Source organism: Sander vitreus, chromosome 22 (genome assembly GCF_031162955.1).
Source record: "Sander vitreus isolate 19-12246 chromosome 22, sanVit1, whole genome shotgun sequence".
Lineage (NCBI taxonomy): Eukaryota > Metazoa > Chordata > Actinopteri > Perciformes > Percidae > Sander > Sander vitreus.
In genome coordinates this window covers 5,864,106-5,881,755 of record NC_135876.1, presented here as the reverse complement: position 1 = coordinate 5,881,755, position 17,650 = coordinate 5,864,106, and the positions used below count along the sequence as shown (strand labels likewise).

Sequence of the window (17,650 nt, the reverse complement as noted above, 5' to 3'; positions counted from 1 at the left end):
TCAAAGTCTCCCTGTCTGTTCATTTGGCTCACTAGTTGACAGGCTGGCTCACATCTCAGTACCAAGTAGAAAGCAGAGGAAACACACAGTTCTGCTTGTCTGGAGTGGGGCAGTTTCCACTTATGCCTCCACGTTAACAGTAAGAGACGCTAAAAGCAGCTCGGTTTCTCTCCATTGAATAAAAAGGGTGAATAAGAAAATAGGTTAAAAACAGGCTTATTGTGGTCAAGAAATAATGTGGTTCCGTGATACTGACTTATCTGATCATTTTGCGGCTGTGACAGCGCGACATGACCATACCTGTATTGTACTGGGTGTCTGTATTCTGCTACAGTAGCAATAGTGAACTTGGTTACATAGGCTTAGGCTTAGACCTTAACCGATACTTAGTCAGTATCTCTCTGGCACATGGACAAAGTGGCATTCAAATTCCGGAATAGCATTTAGGGTGTTGGGCTTCCCTTTATAAGCAGTTTAAATAAAAAAAAGACAGGATGGGGAGAAAGGGGAAACTGCTTCTAAGGTCGGGTTACTTTCTAGGGTACCGACCGATTTACGGAGGTACTAAGTAGCCTACCGATTCACGGTAAATCAATCGGTTCTAAATGCCGGTGTGTAAGCACAAGCTTCTCTGTCCTCTCCTCTGCATGTTTGACTGAAAGCGGGCCTCAGCTCCGACACACACACACACACACACACACACACACACACACACGCAGGGCAGACAGGAGAGCTGCGGTGGAGACGGAGGGAGATTACGGGTAAATCAAAAGTCTCTGAATTGCATTCACGTTTCCCTCACAAGCTTCCAAGGAAACCATTCAAGGAGAGAGGAAACAGAGATGTGTTTTTAGAAGGATGAAACATTCTTTCCTCTGAAGGGTCACGTAAAGCGACGTCCGTTTGTTTATTTTTATTTATTTGATTTTTGTACCTTTATTTATTATGGGTAGTTTCTACTGAGAGGAAGCCTCTCTTTTGCAGGAAAGCCCTGATCACATTCACACCTGGAAGCTGCCCAGTACAACCACAGCGGTGGCCACAGAAACGCCGGCCCAGCTGGATCTGCCGACAGCGTCCAGCCTCTGTCACATACCGTTATATTTACAGACAAACAATATCCCCCACCGCCTGCTGACTCTGCTTAGACATATTTACTTGCATTTGCATTCATTTGTCATAGTCTACCACACTGATAGGCTACATTAATCATTAATAAATAAATGAGCTTGTTTATTTTGTATTGTCTGCTTGTTTCTTAGGCAATTTGAAGGTTTCATTTTGCTTTTGCAAAAATTATAGAAGAGATAAAAGAAAAACGTAGCCCAAGGATTTTCGAAACGCTGTGAGTAAAAACCATCAATCTGTCACTGTCAATATAAATCCTACAAGCTGCATATACAGTATATAGACATAGACATACTGTACATAATCATCCAGCCCATGTATACTGTATATCCATGTGTATATTCTTTTCATTATTCTTATAGTTTACAACTGACAGAAAACTTGATTTTAATATAGACATGTATTTCTAATCAGAGGTCCAAACCCGAGGGCTTTTCTTGCAGTTGGTGCAAAGCTTTTTTGCACTCCAGGTAAAATTGTCTTAACTCCGCTGACACGTTCTCCCCTTTGAGTTCCTCTTGAAAGTTTAGCTAGGTATAATCATGGTGGTTAGAGGGCTAGGTGAATTGGGAGCTCCACCCTTATGTCTGGCTAAATATCACAGAAACATAATGCCACCTTCATTAGCATCATTCTATCTGCCCCACACTATGCCGTGTTTTCTTTGGGGCCAGGAAGAATAAACCCTGAACATACGCAGGCCCAGCCCATCATTATCCGTGTTCAAGAGGCCTTAGTCTTTGGCCATCCATAACAATCCAGGCATCAAATGAAACCCTTCTGGTTTCCTCAAGTCCCGACATCGGGGTTTTGCTTCAGCGTCTGAGGTATGCCATAATTCAGGCACTTTTACGTGCTCACATTGGCGCATAACAACCCTGGATCCTAAGCAAACATGCTTACACAGAAAAGATTTCTTTAAAAAAAAAAAAAAAAAAAGGGATGAAAATTATGTCAATTTTTCTCTCTCAATCGTTTCTGTGACATAATGATTCTGGCTGGAAAAAAAACAGAGAGACCAGCTAGGGGTGAACTATATCATGTCAACACATGAATACAGTGTGGGGCATTCTTTCAAAATGTAGACCATATACAAAGGATATAGTCAAATGTAGCTCTAACAATTAGAGTTAGAGTTTTCTTACTACATCAGTGAACTAGAGAAAGAGGTGAAGCAGTTGTTACATGTATTTGCTGGTTGAATAGTGACTGACAAACAAGCAAAGTACAAAAGCCCTCCTGTTCCCTTTTCAAGAAAAAGGAGACTGACTGCCAATTGCAGAGAATCCCAAATGAAGAAGAGGTTAGAAAAGACAGACAGAATGTGTTATATTCATTACCTCCGTCTGTCTGCTGGTGTATAAAAGATATCAAGTGTGCTCATCTTCTCCCCAAACTCTGCAGCTATCTAGTTTATCAGGCAGTAACCAGACCACAGGCCCACTCATGCTGGCAGAAGGGGGAGTAAGAAGATCTGGGTGGATAGACTGTTGGAATGACAATAAACTAATGTACGAATGAGACTGCACAGGAGGAGGTTGAATAAAGCAGTGCTGCACAAAGGTGTAAATGTATGTTTTGATGTAAATAGGCGAGGTCGGATCAGGGGTTGGGGTCGTGGGAGATAGAATTTGGATTCTGTCCCATCCCACAAGAGGAAGGATGTGTACGTAAAGGTGGGTAACGTAGACTCAAACGCAGATTTGAAGGAGATTCCAGATCCAGTGTTACATATACAGACAACATTGTCTGTCTGGCCTGAGGCTGTGACAACTTCTCCTACTATTCCATATTTCATAGCTTAGGCTATATTGAGATTTAAAAAAGCAAGAACTATTGTGTCTCCTTATCTAAAGCGACAAAAAGTGTCAAAATGGTCCATAACGTCATCTCAGAACATATGAAGGGGCCCTTTTGCAGGTTGTGTAAAAATATGCAGATATTGCGGTGACATTGCTAGTTATTAATTATTCATGATTATGGCACTGTCACTCTTTAAAGTGCTCATATTATGCTTTCTGGCTTTTTCCCTTTCCTTTATTGTGTTATATATATATCTTGTTTGTGCACGTTATAGGTTTACAAAGTGAAAAAGCCCAAAGTCCACCCCAAAGTGACTTACCATCTCCAACAGAAAACACTGTTCACAAACTGCTCCAAACAGCTCTGTTGTAGTCCAGCCTTTACTTCAGAGACAAACGTGGTCACTTTGTAACACGTTATAATGCTGGCCTAGCTGCTAGCATGGCGCGCCCTCATACTCTGCTTCTGACTGGCTAGTAGTCCTTACCTAGCTACTGCACATGTGCGACTCCCAACAAAGATGGAACAGAAGTGAGATGTCTCACTCTGTAGCTAAAACAGAGAGCTCAACACACAGGGTGAAAAGAGGAGCTGCAGCAATGTGCAGTACAACAAAAATATGGTGTTTTTTTGAAAATTAAACCATGTGAACCTATTCTGGTACAACCTCAAAATACAATTATGAACCTAAAAATGAGCATAATATGAGCACTTTAAATTACATGAACGTGAATATAACTACATGTTGGTTAAATTACACGTGATTCGCAAGAAGAGGATTTTCTATATTGCTGGAAATAAAGAATTGCTGGTTCGATGTTATGCATTCATAAAGAACTGAAGTGATGGATATGAATGTGCGCGTTGACAACTGCAGTGTCCTGGATATAGCAACGTGGGTATCAATATCTCGTGGGTCAACATCTCAACTGAACCAGTAAGTAAAACTTCAACACATAACTCTAAAAGAAAGAGGTGCCTTTTTGTTTTACCTTGACCAGCGAGTGGAGGCTTCTCTCCCCAAACATGTCCTGGAGGAAGATGTTGTCCTCAGGGTGGCTGACATGGGGCTGCAGCTGGGAGGGCAGAGCCGCCAGCAGCTCGTACAGACCTGAAGACGAGGAAGAGGAAATAGAGGTTTGGCATGGCAGTGGGAGGATTGAGTGCATGCATGCACTCACACACAAAACACATGCGTAGAAACAGATGTGCATACATCTGTAGTTTAATAATACATACAAGAACATAAGCGCTGTATGCTGTATGTGTGTAGGAATATATATACACAGTCAAGCAACAGACAGGACAACACATGTATTTCTTAACATACATATAGATGCCTATACTATGGCGCTCTCACACACACACACACACACACACACACACACACACACACACACACACACACACACTTCATTTTCATCTCTGTTTCTTTGTCTCTTACTCAGATGCAACACAAAAAGAAAGCCTGAAAGTGCTACAAACTTAAAAAACAAAAAAGAAACACACACTCTAACACCGCTCTTCTGCTCGTCACTGGAAGGAAAAGGAAACCTATAGAGGCAATAAAGCATTTCCCCTCAGCCTCTACTTCCCACCATTGTTGCAGCCTTTCCTGTTGTTCGACAACACTGCTGTCCCCAATCCAGAGCCCCAGACCTGCGACCAAATGGTAGCATTTTGGGACCATTTTTTGAGACGTGCAAGTTAAAAAGTAACTGGATGCTGAACTTTCTTGCAAACCGCAGTCAGTCAGAGTTAGTCAGTCAGGACAACAGACATCTGACATCAGAACTCTAAGCACAGGGGACCCCCACAGGGTTGTGTGCTGATTCCGCTGCTGTACACCCTCTTCACCTATGACTGCGTAGCCTCCCAGACTGACACCAGCATTTGAAAGTGTGCGATCATTGGGCTGATCACTGGTGGTGAGGAGACTGCGTACAGAAGGCAGGTGGCAGAACTGGTGTCCTGGTGTTAGGAAAATAATCTCTTCCTTAAATGCAGACAAGACCAAGGAGATGATTATCGATCCTAGGAGAGGGAGGAAGGAGAAACGAACACCAACATACATCGTTGGGACAGAGGTAGGTGAGGGTGAAAACCTTTAAATTCCTCGGAACACACATTAGCGAAGATCTCACCTGGTCTCACAACAGCCATCAGCTCCTAAAGAAAGCCCAGCAGAGACTGTACTTCCTAAGGACGCTGAGGGAAATTTGGCATGTCAACCAAAATCCTCTGCAACTTCTACAGATGTACAGTGGAGAGTGTCCTCACCAGCTCCATCACAGTATGGTATGGAGACAGCCCTGCTCGGGACAGGAAGGCTGTTATAAAAAACTGCACAACTCATCTGTGGAGCAGCCTCCCCATCATAAATTCAATTCAATTCAATTGTATTTATAGTATCAAATCATAACAAGAGTTATCTTGAGACTCTTTACAGATAGAGTAGGTCTAGAACACACTCTATAATTTACAAAGACCCAACAATTCCAGTAATTCCCCCAAGAGCAAGCATTTAGTGCGACAGTGGCGAGGAAAAACTCCCTTTTAGGCAGAAACCTCGGGTGGTGAGGAAAACTTCCTTTTAGGGAGAAACCTCAGACAGACCCAGGCTCTTGGTAGGCGGTGTCTGACGGTGCCGGTTGGAGTTGTGATGAACAGTGGCCGTTATAGTCACAGTAAAGATAATGGAACTATGACATTACAGGACATGTACCACCACCAGGGTCATCAGGAGGTCCCACAACATCATTAAAGACAACGCACACCCACAACACAGTCTCTTCACACTCCTGCCCTCAGGAAGGCGCTGCAGGAGTGTGAAAGCACGGACGACGACACCCACAAACAGCTTCTATCCACAGGCCATCAGACTCCTGAACACTGCAATATCTCCCCACACACACACTCCATCCTCCCCTGCTAAACTCACACCACATACCGAGTTATGGTTATGGTTATAGGCACAGTGCACTTTATCCATTTTTAATCTCTTTTCAAACTATTTATTACAACTTTTGGTTACACTTTACTTGAAGGTATCTACATAAGAGTGACATGACACTGTCATGAACGTGTCATAAACATAAACGAGTCATAAACGTTCATGACATAACGCTTCTTTTAGTAAGTGTCATTCGGTTTTTGTCATGACAAGTTATGGTTAGGGTTAGAGTTAGTTAGGGTTCATGTGTTATGACTGTGTCATGTGTTCACTGACAGTGTCATGTCACTCTTATGTAGATACCTTCAAGTTAGCCAACTTGTTTTATTGTTTGTTTCATTGTTTGTTTTAGCTTTATTGTATTACTCTCCTTTCTAATTCGCTGTGTAAGGAAGACTGGGAAAGCAAACTTTCCATTGCATGGTGTAACTTGTCTTTACTGTGCATATGACACTAAACCTCTTGAATCTTGAATATGTTTTTTTACAACTACTCACACATGTTCAACCCGCAAATGTGACGACATTTTTAGTTTCCCGTTGAAAAACGAGGAGGGAGCGAGTCTTCCCTGGTCGACCAATGTGTGTGAGAGTGAGAGGGTCCGTGAGTGATTAGCCAACTGCGTGGATAATGTCATCTGTACCCGTGTGTCTTGCTTTCGTGGCGTCGCACTCCTCGCCTAAAAAGTCAACCTTGGCGAAACAAACCATTGACGCATTATTTCTTTCCTTCACAGCAGCAAACTGCAGAGGTTGACGAGTTAGAGTCAGAAGTGGCATTGGCGATACAGGCAAGAACACACCGTTTCCAACAGGAATGGCTGAGGGAGTTAGAATGGCTTAGATCTAGCAAAAACACCAACACCATGAACTGTATCTACTGATGTGGTCCAAAACATGCGGGGAAAGCCAGAGCACAGAGGCAAAGCGCAGGTATACTGTACATCATCATTGCTTCTGGCTTTGGTTGAACTTTGAGCGCAAGGGTAGCGCTTCCTCTGAGTTGTCTCCACGGCTCTCCTCATAGGAAAACAATGGCACAGCCAGCGCAGAGCGGTTTGACCGCAGACCACGTGTAGGTGGCTTGCAGGAAAGTAGGGAGAGGCACAAGTTGTTTACTTGTACTGATGCTGTAACGACGAAACGAGTAAAGTGAGCACTGACCACTTAACTCATGTTAACATTTAATGTATTTGTTTTTTTGTGGTTTTTGCACTGTAATGACAGTAGTTATACTTTGTTTACATGTCTGAATGTGCATATGTTAAGCAACATTCAATTAAAATGTGACTGTGAACTAAAATAAAACAGCACATAGTAGTTTCTGTATTTATTACCAAAGTATTTATCAGTAATACAGTTAAAATGGGTAAAATGTGAAAAAATTGAAATTGCAGGTCGATTTAAGGTGTGCGTCCCTATATTTTCTGCCTGTGCCCCTACAATTTTCAGTTGGGGGCTACAGTGCTTCTACTAAAAACAAGTTAGTCTGGAGCCCTCAATCAGAAACAACTCCAAAAACTATATGTCAGGCAACTAGAAATTCCACTTTTTGATCAGTTGAAAAGTTCAATGTTAACCATCTTCTTTTTTTAACAGATGGCACACATGCCCTCAGGAGGCTTTCCATCCACACATCCTTCTTGCCTGCAAACAATTTATGGTGTAAAGAGCATGTGTTTGCTAAACAGAAGTTATGAAAGAAGTACTCAGGATGAATTCTATGGGGCTGTTACACCACTAATCAAAAGCCTTTTCATTTTTATTGTCAAAAATTGTGGATGGTACCAACAGAACCGCTCCAATCCGTCCTTTTGTTCCGTTACCCCTCTGTTGGGTAATAGCACGCTGATCCAATAGTAAAAAGTGGAGCTAGAAGCACTGCAGTCCGCGTTTGGTGCAGACGTTCCTCTGCATCATTGGTGAAGAGGAAATACAGCGAGAGCTGGATGGAACAGTAAAAAGGTCTTTCAGCTCGTTTCTCAGCGCACGGCTACCAATGGCTCTTAACATCCGGTAACAACCCCACCTACATTACAGAGTACCATCTATGGTGGAAACGCAAAACAGATCTAGTGTTTAGATACATGTCTGTATGGGTTACCTAAGGTTCTAAAGGTACTATACCAAAAGTGTTTGATGGAGACGCGGCTTAAAGATGCAGTAGGTAAGACTTATAAAACTAACTTTCTGTCATATTTGCTGAAACTGACCCTATGTTCCAGTAGAACTACATGAAACAGGTCATTTAAAAAATAATCCGGCTCCTCTGGCTCCACCTACAGCCTGTAGTGCGATTTGCAAAAATCTACAGCTCCCTGTCCCAGATGCACCAATCAGGGCCAGGGGGGTGTCTAACTGTGTGTCAATCACTGCTCAGGCACACGCATTTATTCTCCCTTGTGGGGGGGAGGGGCTTAGGAGACAGTTTTGGGCTTTAGCGGAAAGGGGGGGGAGGGACTGAGAAGTTGTCGATTTTCAATTTTTTTTGGCTAAGTCCTGGATCTTCGCAATCCTACCTACGGCACCTTTAAGGCTACATCTACACTACTACGTTTTCATTTTCAAGCGGCGTTTGAGACAAAAACGATCTCTGTCCACACAGGAGTTTTCGCTCCAGGAGCAGAACTAATCTCTGTCCATATCAACACATCTGAGAACACATATCACATGACCATTCGCATACACTGGGCATGCATGTGCCGGTGTAAAAAGGAAACAGATTGTCTGATGTTTCTCTGTGGTTAGAAATCATGGAAGAATAAGTTGAAAATACAGAAAATACTTTGGAGAAAGAAAAACAATGGCCAAAAGTAAGACTAGGGATTTATTTGCTTGGACGGACGACGAAGTGGAACTGTTACTGAAAGGTATGTAAGCCTACCTAGCCAGAATGACGTGCATCGTCGTTTCCAAAGGTCTCCGTTTGTGCCCGTCCAGACTACAAAGCAAGCTACAAGTTTTCAAACCAAAAGGGGGAACAGAAGTCTCCGTTTTAGGGGCTCGGAAACGCTGGAGTAGTGTGGACGAGAGGCGTAAACGTAGCAAAAGATATTCGGTTTTAAACCAAAATGTAGTAGTGTAGATGTAACCCCTTTATACATGCGCCAGAAAAGCCCTCTAGACTTAAACTCTTCAAACACAACAACACAGCGGTGGAAACCCTTTGAACTACTACTTATCAGAAACTCTAAACACATTCACGGCTGAGCCATCGTAATGTCAAAACAAACTTGAGCGGCTTGGCTACCTCTCTGAGAGTGTCTTTCATCAGAGGACGGAGCGATAGAGAGGAAAGAGGGCGAGAGAAAAAGCACCACACTGGAGTAATTCGTAGCTGCAAACGATTGATTGAAAACAACGGCTGACGTCTTTGGCTGGATGAACGACTGGCTGACTGAACTGGCGGGCTCTCTGACTGGGTTAGAGCAAGTGTGTGCTGGCAGCTCGGACCACTTGGCGGGAGAGCCACGACTGACTAACTTAGCTCATGTCATGTGCTGCTGCTGCTGCTGCTGGGCAGTCAGATAGATGGAGTGTCAACTGCCACTCTCAACCCTCTGCTTTCCATTTGGAGGTTATTTTGGGTTCTGAGATCTTTGAGCAGACGCACAGGAAGATATCAAAATTATATCCTGCCCTGTTCTTCAGCTCACAACATGGATTGTGTGTAGTGTTAGCGCCTTATAGCTCACTGCTACAACAGCTCTGGTAAGGAAACAAGGAGAGAAAAAGCCATTGAACAAGACAGAGGTTTTACACACAACACATGTGCACCAGTCATTATAGAGACCCCGCGGTTTTACTCAAGCTTGGTGAGTGATATTGTCCCTGGTATGTGATCATCCGACGCTTGGTTCTGTGGTCCTCATTATCAGAACCGTTCTAGCTTTTTAGCTAACGCAAGCCTGCCTGAGGGCAGCTGGCTCCCTCAGTCATTTACAACTTGGAACTTCCAGCAGAACATCTCACATAATATATTAAAATAAGATTTAAAGAGACGTGGGATGAGGTGAGGGGTGTAGGAAGGGTGGAGGGGGGGATGTCATTACAATTGGCAGCGCTGAGATACCGGTAGGAGGGGATGAAGGGAGCGAGGGAGTGACGGAGAGAGTGAGAGTCCCTAAGCATTATCCTCCCCAGGTGCGAAGTCTTCCCTCCTGTCTACACTCTCAATGATTCAATTCTTTCTTTTCAATTCTTTATTCCTTCTGACAACAATTCCTCCCTCTTCATGCTGGGAAAACCTAAAGGATGTGTGGTGCATGCCTATAGCACATTACGGGAAATACATCAACCCCATTAGCTGAAATAATAACATAATGGAAAAAAGAGAAAAAAGAGAAAAGACAAGCTACCACTCTGGGGTCACTATGTCAGGCTGAACCCTGTGAACCAGAGAAAACCCAGTTTCAAACAACAACAGAAACAGCCGTAGAGGAGCCAAGAGCTAAACAAGGACTCTGCAAAGCTGAAATTAAATATAAGAATGTATGGGTGGACAAGCGAGGAGAAATGGAGACGAATGGAGAGAAAAAGGAAATGAGCCAAAGAACAACCACAGTGGTGGTAAAAATCACTGTGTGTGGACACTATAAAAAGTGGAGAGAGAGAACTTAATCCAGGGCCAGATGTATAGACACATGTATAGGTCTGTAAGATCATAAACTTTGTCCAGCACAGACATTGAGAGACAAAATGAGGTGGGGAGGGGAGGGGGGGAGGGCAAGAAAGGGAACAAGATAGCGCCAACCCTTTACCACTAAAGGGTGGACCAACTTGTTTCTTGCAGGGCTGGTCTGGCTTCCTTTGATTTGTTTTGGCCGGACTATTCTGGACCCTCTCGTGTGGCGGCTATGTGTAGCAGACCTGGCAGTGTGTTGTAGTGGACCACTAGTTTCTGTTGTGGCTGGTTGTAGACCAATCCAGCCCAGAGGTCCTGAAGACCAGCATGACGTTGCGCAGGATGGCCCGAAACAGTCTTCAGAGAAATCAGAGAGGCCGGGGCCTCTGAAGCTTCCCGTACGGAGGAAGTGACCACTTTAACTGCCAAACAGCACTTCCCCTCTCACGCCCACACCTCCACATCGGTTAAGAAAAAGACCCTTTCAGAACCCCTTTTTATGTAAAACACACACAAAACAATCCCAGACAATGAAATGCATTAAACATGATACACATCAAATTGCTAGTGACACAGGTCAACCACCTCAGGGTTTTTTTTCTCGAGCAGTGCAAGATGAGGAAATGACAGGGATTGCTCTAACTACACAGAGTTCGCATGGGTGTAAAATATGACCCTTGCCATGATATTGTAACTTTGACACGGTTTACTTACACGCCACACTTGGCCACACGAGCTGCTAGGAGACACATTTATCAGTCTTTCCATAACTGTACATGTTGGAATGTACAGCACAGATACTGTGGGACCCCACTTCCATCTAGTAACTGAACTACATACAGAAAGACAAACTGTCCGCCTGGTGAAAATTAACTCGTTCGAATACAGGAAATGAACATTTGGTTTTGACTCAATTTCCTCCCCCCGCGCTTTCTCCCAGGTGCCGAATGAGTTATTGACCTCACTCATATACCTTTCAGGAACATATAGAGAGGCACAATCTTCGTGAGGCTCACCAGACTGCTGGGGGAAGAGAATTGTGACAACACGAGGGAGCTTTCTTAGCAGGTCAATATATCAAACTGAATTGAGAACACCAGTGCAGTGCCCGTTCAAAACGCTTGGCCTGTGGTACTGCTGCTTTTCGCTTTCCTCAGAACCACTGAACCACTACTTCAGAGGAAAACATTACATTACTACATTTACCTGACAATCGAATGTTACTGGTTACATTGGAGATTCAGATGTTACTCATAAAATATCACAAATAAAATATGATGCATTATCATCCAGCATTATATTAGAGTTGAAAGCTCCACCTTGAAAAGACATAAAGTCACTTTAAGGACATTGCGCTGATAATGCCTCTCTTTCACTCTTCACTTGAAGTCAACATTTAAATGCAGGACTTGTACTTGTACTTACTAGTTTTACTTCCAATAAAATGTTTGAAGTACTTCCTTCCACCACTGCCAACACCAACATCGACAACCCAAAACGTTTTAGTCGATGAAAAGCCCTTACATTTTGGTCTACTTTTATTAATTACTTTTAGTAAAAATGTAATGGAGGCTTATTCCTGTGTCGAATATGAGATCAGATTATATTTAACATTTCAGTTGACCTAGCCTCGACAAAACCAATCACAATCATCTGATTTCACATAAGATTCTATCGGATATATCTTATAATTATCTGATGAAAAACAGATGCCTACCAACCCTTCACCTGTTTAACTGATTTTAGCAGTTAAGGTAACTCAACTGTCCTACTGTTACAGACATGTAAACTAAGCACAGACAGCAGACTGTCCTGCGGTTATACAGACACAGAAAATTGCTTCGTTTGTGGACTAATGGTGGTGCGTGAATGAGACACTGATGTATGATTAGATTCATTTTGTTATTAATCGAGGGTGCCGGAGCAGTTCTGGACCGCCCACTTCAACCCCTGGTTGAATGCAGCGTTGCAGTTACTCCGAGTCCTCAGCAGAGTTAGCCTAATGCTACGTTTACACGTGGCCGGCTATTTTCATGAAGGGACAATTTAACCGCTCCGTTTTCAAAAATAACATCGTGCACAGCTGTCAGTTTTCAGAGAAGTGTTCGTTTACACGTACCCGTGAATATATGCCGTCAAGAGCACGCCAAACCTGTAGGTGGCGGTGTAACGAGAAGCTCAAGCCCACGTTAGCCAATCAGAATCCCGAAAATAGCAACAATGGCAACGAATCACTTCCTCTCTCTTCTCTTCCTCACTTCCTCGGCTGCCTAAACCTCCGTTTGTCTCAGCTTACATGCAAACGAAGTTTTCCAAAATCTCCACTCTGGCCGGAGGTTTTAGAAAGACTCGTTTTCAGAGGCGAATTCTCCGTTTGCGCGTAAACGAAGGGCACAAACGAAGGGAAATGTCTCCGTTTTTCTAAATAACCATGTACGTGTAAACGGGGTATAATTGTGGATTTGGGCATGCTTTGCATTTAGTGGCAGGGAACAGAGGTGTGGGCCTAGCTTCTGAACACTGCCAGGTGAGTTGATTGACATAGTATAGTATGATGACGCAAGGGCAATTTGTACAAAAAAAGAAGCAGCTGCAGACTGTGTAGCCTAATCCATCCATCCATATCTATCTGAGAGAGGAGGAAAGGCTGCCTCAAGCATAGCAAAGAAAGAATGAAAATGAATTGAAGCAAGAATCAGTGAAGGAACATCTGAGATACACACTGACATAAATAACATCTGATTAAAGCATGTGTGTAGTCAGAGGAAGAATGATGACACTAAGGACAAAGAAACGCAATGAAAAGAGCGGGGAGTGATGGCTTTATGCAACAGCAAGAAATTGCACTAATGTCAAAGACGTTTTCGTCCAAAGGGAGAAACCCGAGACAGACAGTGGGTGGGAAGATGGATTTAACCTGAATCAGGTGCCAAACTAAAGGGAAAGTGTTCAGGGCCTTGTTCACAGCCAACACCGGACTGATATGTCATCAGTCCACTGCCGCCATACAGCTTCTGTTCTGTCCTGAAGACTACCAGCGCATGACCCCTTTAAAAACTTTCTTTCTACTGAAGTAACATGCAGGAGCATGGAATAACAGGGCATTGGTTGCCTGGATGAAGTGACCATTTGACTGTTGCAGCATCACCTACCAGAAATGACATAGTATTAAAAGATTCATTAGTTGAGCAGATGCTTTGATCTTTAAACATAACTTACAAAAGTCCAGCAGCGTTCTACTTGGGAAATAACAGTGGTAGATCATAGAGCATGTAGAGAGGGAATATATTACGCTGGCCCATGAACTCAACTGCGGGATTCCGTGCTCCATTCAAGTCCACAAGCCTCCCATTACCAGTTACTAAGACCAAACCAATTCTCCACATTAAAAAAGGTCAGGGGACTGAGCCGTCCAATACCATCTTCAATGATATTTCAGTGTCACGGTCTCTGAATAACTCCATCGTTTGGGAGGGGAAAAAAAGAGTGAGTGGCTTTTGCAAGATGTTAGTTAGGGCTCCACGGCATGGAAAATGACTTCAGCAAGTACAGTGGGCCGGTCCAGGTGCAATCAACCATCACTCCGATCATATATCGACGGTTTCACTACCGCAGGCTGAACTCTGGATGTGTGTCATTTCAGGGCCTATAAAGAATCCGTGGCCCTTGCTGAGATCATGCTTCATTGAGGGGAAGCAAAAAGAATCTAGGTTGCAGGACCTTATCAAAGTTGCATTTCAGAGCCAGGACAGGCCAAGCTTTTCAAAAAGGATTTACTTTATTTCATCTTATTTTCAACATGCCATCAAATATCACGTAGCAAGTGCCTCGCCCGTCCTCTGCTCCATGCTTCGTCACACCTTTACACTTCAAAGTGCTGTCAGCACATTGAAAACAGAGCTCAGGACAAAAGTACAAGTCTAATCAACATAATTGAATGCATATAGTCTGCAGGATCCGTCAGCACCCTGAAGAGCCAGCAGTGTTTTCAGCTACAACAGTTTTAACAATCACACTGCAGACAAGTGAGGCTTAAGTAGAAGCACCTGCACCACGGCTGGAGTGAAGTAATTTATAGGGAAGTTGGTATCTAGTCCAGATCTGTGTCAGTTAAACAAATTATATATAATGTAAGGAAAGATAGATAGGGAGAGAAATTAAACATAGAGGAAAGACGAAAGGTTCAGAATATCTGGGCAGACAAAAAGATGACGACAGAGACAGTATCATGGATAAAGACAGATATATGAGATGTGGAAGATGGAGAATACAGCAGAGTGCCAGTCTAGTGTTTGTTGGATGCTGAGATGTCTGCCTCTGATTTCTGCGGGAAGGCTAAGTTTGGTAGTGGCCATCCAGAACTTCTCTTTCCCAAAATGGAGATGAAAGGCCGCTGTTTGGCCAAGCTTAGATTTGCCCTAACATGGGAGACAAAACACAGAAGCCACAACAAGCTGGCCACGTCCGAATGACCTGCCACCTCTGCTTATTGTGGCAATGAAACAGCAGCAGACTCACTGGCATAGGCCTTCATGTTCTGTCCGAAGCCATGTCCAGCTACTTATCTCAAGTCTTCCAGGAAAATCAGAGGCAGACATATCAACACCACCTGAAAAGCTTCATTTTGATCATACATTAATAGCGGCACTTCTGAAAATTTGTGCTTTAAATTTACACTAAATCTTTCGCCGTGTCACTCTTAAAGTTGCAAACTATTACTCAACATCCCATTGCCTGGTTGTCTAACAGAGCCCATGGTCTGTAAAGCTGTTTTCAGGTTCTTTCTTAATGCAAGTGAGCATGTCCTGCCTGCCAATGACCGATTTAGTAGCCTGTGTGCTTTGGATGGGAACAGTGGAGGATGTCATCCTACCTCAACAAAAAGAGAAAGAATTCTTCGTATTCAAACAAATAAAAGTCAACATTCCTCACTCTCAGTCGCACTCACTTGATTTCTTTCTTTTACATCTGCTTGCTTTGACCGTTTTTTTTTTTTGTTTTTTTCTAGAATGATGTGGAAATTTTAGTTCTGATGTAACTGGAAACAGGGAGCTCTTCCAGTGGCAACAAATCCTTGTGTTTCGGTACTGTTTCACTGCGGCACAGAGCTGGCTACTGGCTGAGGACCACGACAAATGGCTGGAAGCTCCCAGAGGAACACCCCCACCCCGCCCACACCCCCCCCAAGTCCTCCCTATGTCTGATGTTGATGACGGCCAAGCCCAGATGCTCTGGATTCTTGACATCAGGATGAAAAAATGTACCGTTTACCTTGACAAAAAACATATGGCCATATTCTTATCATATCGCTCATATGATTCAGAGATTTGTGTTTGTATGTATGCATTTGTCAGTTGTCACAGGAGCATGTGTGTATGTGGAAGCAAGAATGCAGGAAAGTTGCGAAGTGCCTCACCATAGACATATCTGCATCTCATTGCTCAGTATCATTATAGAGCCATCAGCTTTTTCCAACAGGAAAGATTGGAGAGCATAAGATGGAGGAATCGCTCATCAATCGCTCCCGCACAAACATGCACACATGCAGCCAGTAAGTTATTAGCCTATCTGGTAAAAGCATTGTCCCATCACAACATTTCCATGTGTAGTCTTTAATGCGAGTGTCGCCCACCTCCTCCGCAGCTGTGCATGGCTGAACCACCCTTATCTTTAAATGCTGTGAGGGGGCCGTAAACCTTGATAGTACACGCAGGTACGGCTTGGAATAACACTGTTAACTTTAATAAGGTTAATAAAAGGGCATCGGGGTCTTTTGAAGTGCCTGTTCGAGAGTGTGTGCACAAGAATTTAGGCTGGTCTCAGGTGTATGGTTTAAGGGGCGCCATGCAGAGACTGTAATGGCACATGGGGGGCTTGTCAGCAAGCGGTAGACTCTGCAGCAGAATTGGGCAAGCCAGTCAGTCAAAACCAACCAATTTCCAAACACAACAAATTAATTAATCACACTAAATCAAGTAGAAGGAACAAGAGCAGTGATGGCCACAGTTTTTCATTGGTCACTCAATAAATAACCAAGATTTTGTGTATGTTCTTGAGTGTTTAGTTCAATAAACTGAATGTCAGCTTTCTTAGAAAATGACTACAAATTAAAAAACTATGCAATGACGTCCCCGGTTTGTAAATTACCTTAAACATCTTGTTTCTATACTGCATATTCTTGTTACTTATCCGCTGACATATACGCTGATACCGATTAATCTGCGATAAGTTAACATCAGCCGTTATATCTGTACGGCCAATTTGTCAGTTGCGCTCTACTGGAATTAGATAAATATAATTCTATTCTATATATAAATATATAGTTTGTATGCAGACTAGAGGTGTTGAAATTAATCATGACATCAATGCATCGCGATGTGGACGTGAAGGATTCAGATACAGTGACAGACCTTAATCAATTGTTGCCTACTGATGTTACTTTTTCCGTTTTTCCGGTCTGCTGTGTTCAGACTCCACTACATTCAGGAAATGTCTTGTTTTTTAGAGCAGATACAATAAAATGTGTTGATGAAAACCATGTGTAGAAATAAATAATAATACTGAGGAGGTGACGCATCGTGATGCGTCTGAATATCGGATCGAATCGTTGACAGGATAATCGTAATCTAATCGAATCGTGAGACCAGTGAAGATTCACACCGCTAATGCAGACTAGGGCTGTCAATTTTCCTTTGAAATTCCAACTTTTGTACAAACCTGAGGAAAAAAAATCTAATATTCAAATGTAAATAGTAATGCAATGTTATAAGCGCAACAGACCATTTGAAGTAGTTTTTCTTGTGATCCAGCAGAGGGCGCTTATAAAATTCACAATAAGCTTGAGCTATTGCATAGCCTACTGACCTATCAGTAAACTAAGCCAATAAATAAAAATGGAGGACACTAGTGAGCAAAGCTTTGCTGATCCGATACTGAAGCATCTGAGAAGCAGTGTACACTACATTGTACTTTTAACACATTCATCCTCCTAAAAGCTCGTAAAAAGGCTATCACCGATAGGACAGTAAGGTTCATATGCAAAGATATGCGGCCCATTGGCATTGTTTCAGTAGAAGCTTTTTAAGACAGAACTGGATCCACAATATAAAAGTTTTATGTTAGTTTGAACTTTTTGAACAAAAC

General features: G+C 43.0%; 1 protein-coding gene across 2 annotated transcripts in view; it reads right to left on the bottom strand.

Moving 5' to 3' along the window:
- The window catches only part of mpp7a (MAGUK p55 scaffold protein 7a), a 184,187-nt gene that overhangs the window by 101,627 nt on the left and 64,910 nt on the right, over positions 1-17,650 (bottom strand). For both annotated transcript variants that reach the window (XM_078280190.1, XM_078280189.1), the window contains exon 3: positions 3,924-4,042. In XM_078280190.1, the coding sequence (XP_078136316.1) occupies positions 3,924-4,042 (119 nt within the window). The remainder of the gene's footprint in view (positions 1-3,923; positions 4,043-17,650) is intronic.